Below are 5,301 nucleotides of genomic sequence, written 5' to 3' on the forward strand. Positions count from 1 at the left end.
GAGGAAGAAATCAAACGGACGGACACAGAGGCGGCCGGTGAGCAGCTGCGACGGTGGTATAGACGCCGGAGAATAGCTACGACGGCGGTAGAGGCGGCGACAACAACCGATGGGAGGGGTCGGTGGTGACGAGGGGGGAGGAAAAAATTTTCCCCCCCTCGCTCTCGCTCCCGCTCCCGCTCCCCCGCTCGCTCGCGATCCCGTACCGATTCATGCCGATTCGACTCATTTCGAGCCGGCTCGCGAGCCAACGAACCGAACCTAGCTTCGGTCGAGCTCGGCTCGTTAAGGTAAATGAGCCGATTTCGATGTTCGAGCTCGAAAAATGACGAATCGAACCGAGCCGAATCGAGCCGGCTCGCGAACCGGCTTGGCTCGAAGCCACCCCTACTCACCGCCCTGCACCAAACAGGTACCTGGGAGTTGGTTCAACTTCCTCTGGGTAAGCATGCTATTGGTTGTAAATGGATTTTCAAAGTCAAAACTCAATTTGATGGTACACTTGAGCGATACAAAGTTCGGTTAGTTGCTAAAGGATTCTCCCAAACTGAAGGCCTTGATTATGATGAGAATTTTGCTCCAATTGCTCAAATGAAGACCATTCACACCTTGATTTCTATTGCAGCTGTTCAAAAATGGCATCTTCATTAAATGGATGTTAAAATTGCCTTTTTAAATGGTGATTTGACAGAGGAGGTATATATACGGCCACCACCAGGCCTTCCTCATCCTGCTGGTTATGTTGGCCGTCTTCGACGGGCTTTATATGGTCTCAAACATGCTCCTCGCGCTTGGTTTGCGAAGTTCAGTTCCTCTTTGATCTGTCTTGGCTTTGTTGCTTCCAACTATGATTCTGCCATGTTCATTCGTAAAACTGTTGTGGGGCATATTGTGGTCCTTCTATATGTTGATGATATGATTGTGACTGGTGATGATGAAGCTGGCATTGCAGACCTTAAACAACAACTTCATTCTCTCTTTGAAATGAAAGATCTTGGATATTTACGGTATTTTTTGGGTATTGAAGTTGCCTATTCTCCTGAAGGTTATATTTTGTCTCAATCAAAATACATCTCTGAAGTGATCAGTCGTGAAGGATTAACAGATGATCGGATTATGGATTCTCCCATTGAACTCAATCATCGCCTTGGCCCTACAGATGGTGACTTGTTGTCTGATGTTACCAGATACAGAGAGGTAGTTGGGTCCCTAGTTTACTTGACGGTTACCCGTCCTGATATTACCCATGTTGTTCATGTGGTTAGTCAGTTTGTTTCTGCCCCTCGTACCACTCATTGGACAGTCGTTATTCGTATCTTACTTTACTTACGTGGCACTGTGCATCATGACTTACTTTTGTCTTCCACCTCTGATTTGGTCCTCACTAGTTATTCTGATGCTGACTGGGCTGGTGATCCGACAGATCGAAAATCTACTACTGGGTATTGTATCATCCTTGGTAATTCTTTGGTGGCTTGGAAGAGTAAGAAACAATCCGTTGTCTCTCGCACTTCTGCCGAGGCAGAATATCAGGCTATGGCAACCATTGCTGCTGAGTTAATTTGGTTTCGCCGATTACTTGAAGAACTTGGCTTTCCTCAACTGTCTGCTACCCCTATGTTTTGTGATAATCAAAGTGCCATTCAGATTGCCAAGAATCCGGTTTTTCATGAGCGTTCGAAGTATATTAAGATTGATTGTCACTTTATGCGGCATCACTACTTACAAGGCTCTCTCACCTTGCCCCATGTTTCCTCCACATCTCAACTTGCGGATGTCTTCACCAAATCGCATACAACTCCTCGTTTTCATCATCTCATAGGTAAACTTATATTACTTGCCCCTTCAAAAGTTTGAAGGGGGGGGGGGGGGTAATATAAATATGTATATGTAAAGGGGCATACTTGTCTTTTTCCTTGGTCCAAGGACATACTTGTAAATTCCCTCTTCCTCTTTTTTTTTTTTTCGAATAGCTTTTTCGAATAGGGTTTCTCATGAACCCGACGGGATTTTTTGTAATTTGGATTCAGAGTTTGATAATGGAAAAACCTCTCTGAAATCAGAAAGATTTACATGACGGACGTCGTATGAAATATCTAACTTTGAGCTGTTAAGCATCTCTCCCATGCATACCCTTAGGAGCATTCGCCAGTGCCCCATATGGAGCCCAACCCATTCCGTGAACCCCGCTCAATAACGCCATCGACCTAGGAGGCGCGTCGCGGTTGGAAAAAGTGGCGTCTTGGTCTTTGAGAAGCTCCTTCGCCAGGGATGGCGAGCTGACCACTACGAATAGCTTCTGGCCGAGCCAAAGGCTGATTATGGGGCCATACTCACGAGCTAAACGAGCAAACCAGTTGTGGATATCCGGCTTCAAATAGGAGAGGTAGCTCAGAAAGGGCAGACCTCGCAGCCCCGGTGGTAATGGCAGCAGGCTTTTGTTGGTTTTCTTTGCGATATGCGCCCAAACTAAAATAGCCACCAGTGTCGTTACTAAGAACGGCCCCAAATATCTCCATTGTCCATTGCTGTGATTGCTTCTTTTCACTGCCCATGACCACGCTGTTTGAGCGGCCTCCGTAAACCTGTTTTGAAGGCCCACAATTGTTGTTGTCTCCATTTTCGGGGAGAAGTATCAGCGATCTCTCCTTTTATAAAAGGCTCAAACCTTTTAAGGAAGTAACCCCACGAATCTTATACACGGACTGGCCCGGTCTATACAAACAAATATTCCAATACTCCCCCAAAAGGGGAGTGACCCCACGAATGTTTTAGGGAAGTAACCCCACGGATCTTATACAACGACTAGCCCAGTCGATACAAACAAATATTCCAACACTCCCCCATGGCCCGGTCGATACATACAAATATTCCAACACTCCCCCGCATGGCCCGATCGATACAAAAAAATATTCCCACACTCCCCCGTGGTTCGGTCGATACAAACAAATACGGGAAAAACCCGTGGAAAAATTCACTAGAAATACCTAGGACAAATTCCTAAAAAAACCCAGGACAAATTCGGTGGAAGCGGGATTCGAACTCGGGACCAACCTGCTTTGATACCATGTTGAAACCAGTGCACAAAAGGCTCAAACCTGTTAGGAAAGCAACCCCACTGATCTTATACAAGGACTAGCCCGGTCGAACAAATATTCCAACACTCGGGACAAATTCACTAAAAATACCTGGGAAAAATTCGGTGGAGCGAGACTCGAACTCGGGACCAACCTGCTATGATACCATGTTGAAAACCAGTACGCTAAAAGGCTCGAACCTTTTAGGGAATTAACCCTACAGATCTTATACAAGGACTGGCCCAGTCGATATAAACAAATATTCCAATAGTATGGCCATCCAGATGTAAACTTCATTAGAATTTAGCAACTTCAGTGAGTACAAAAAAAAAATCTGCATGATTTGTCTCCAAAAGAGACACAAAGGGCTTAGATCAACCACAATCCATTCACCCTGCCATCACCGTTTACTTGTTAGCCACTCCGCCGAACACATCCTAATATCGATTAAATAAAAAAAGATGCTTAGCTACATTATTCATCAAGACTGGTCAGGCCCTTGACTCAAGAAGGCTACATGTCAAGCTATTCGAATCGGTCATAAGAGTGTTAATAAATATGATAAGATCTACTCTAAAGAAATTTTAGAGAAGACAAATGAGCATCATCAGCCTGTTACATCTGCAGAGCACAACTACATTAAAAAAAAAAACTGTTAGTTGCTAAGTTTCTTTAAAGGATTTGGTCAAGCAAATGACTTCAGAGGAGTTAAGGTGTCTGTAAGGCTCTTATAAAGTGCCTTGTTTAAGTCATTTTGCTGCCATTTACATTGCACATTGTTCTTCACATAGAGTACCCATATAAAGTGCCATGAAGGTTTGGAACCTATTACCTTTTCTAATGGATACTAACAACATTGTTAGTTCCCATCTTCCTTCTACATTGGGCATTGTTCAATTTGCATGATTAATTTCCCAAAAAAAATTGAGAACACTTTTGTTTATGAGGTAGAAGTGGTCATATAAGTATCACAGTATGGACCAAGTAATAGCAACTACTCCTTTACTTGACATAAAGAATACTGGTCTGGAACATCAAAAGTCTTCTATTTCTATCTCAGCCTCGAATAAACAATAACTTAAGCAGTTTGTGGGTGTCAGCATACAAAAGAAAATTTGAAAAAAAAATCAATAGAAAGAGAGAAGATTAGTCAAATAAAAAATAATTAGAAATTGATGTAGACGGGTCCGAAGCGGGTTGGTGAGAATATTTATAGACTAACCCTCTATAAGTATAAACAAGTCTATAAAGCGCTAACATTAACCTTATCCATGTCAAAATGATAATTTATTAAGAGAGGAGAAGAAGAGAGCTAATGAGGTGGTGAGATTGAGAGAGAGAGCCCCCCCTCTGCCTTAGTTTTAACTGAGGACCAACTTCTCTCTTGAGTGTATATTTTATATCATAAAAGTCAATATTAATTACAAGAGTGCCCTAAGCTCCTTATGAACAATTAAAGAAAACCTATAGTGACTAACTCAAAGAAACACAATATACTTCTTTACACTCCCTCACAAGCTAGTGGACCAAATACATCAATCACAGTAAGCTTGGAGCATGATTGTTAAAGTAGACCATGATTTTTAAATACCTGAAGGAGTTTAGTTAATGAAAATAACTCCAACTCATACTTTTTGTCTAATAAAATGATAGTCAATTTCAAATGTCATTTTTTATTCTCATTGAAGATTGGATTTATAGCTATGTGAATGGTTATTTGGTTGTCATAATGAAGCTGCAAAAGAGTTTTAGTTTGGCGAAAATGGTTTTCATGAAATTCAAGTGAGAAATTTGGATGTTTTAATTAAAAATAAATTAAAATTAAAATAATAAATTAAAAAAAAGTAAATTTGGATGTTTTAATTAAAAATAAATTAAAATACAGGTAGGCGTAAATCTTCAATTCAGTCATGTTGAATCGTTAACTTCATCGAAAGTGAAAGGGCAAAAGTCGATAGAAAGACTTGTCGGGAACGTCGATAGCCATAAAAAGTCTTATACAACACTCCCCCGTTTAAACCAGTGCGCTAAAAGGCTCGAACCTATTAGGAAAACAACCACGGATTTTATACAAGGAGTCGATACAAACAAATATTCCAACATCTGGGACAAATTCACAAAAAATACATGGGACAAATTCGGTGGGAGCGGGACTCGAAATCGGGACCAACCTGCTCTGATACCATGTTGAAACCAGTGTGCTAAAAAGCTCGACCACGGATCT

At 41.7% G+C, this 5,301-nt stretch overlaps 1 protein-coding gene across 1 annotated transcript; it reads left to right on the forward strand.

Annotated features, from left to right (window-relative positions):
* The first annotated feature begins 651 nt into the window (after window positions 1–651).
* Window positions 652–1,857, forward strand: LOC137947744 (uncharacterized mitochondrial protein AtMg00810-like). The gene has a single exon (XM_068793514.1). It carries the CDS (start codon window positions 652–654, stop codon window positions 1,855–1,857), a length of 1,206 nt encoding a protein of 401 aa, XP_068649615.1.
* Window positions 1,858–5,301: the final 3,444 nt, after the last annotated feature.

This window comes from Aristolochia californica, unplaced genomic scaffold (genome assembly GCF_029961685.1).
Source record: "Aristolochia californica isolate CCGP_79_NKW_82.1479 unplaced genomic scaffold, dmAriCali1.0.hap1 SCAF_13, whole genome shotgun sequence".
Taxonomy (NCBI): domain Eukaryota; kingdom Viridiplantae; phylum Streptophyta; class Magnoliopsida; order Piperales; family Aristolochiaceae; genus Aristolochia; species Aristolochia californica.

Coding starts and splice junctions, on each gene's coding strand:
- LOC137947744 (XM_068793514.1), top strand. CDS start 652: ATGGATGTTAAAATTGCCTTTTTAAATGGTGATTTGACAGAGGAGGTA.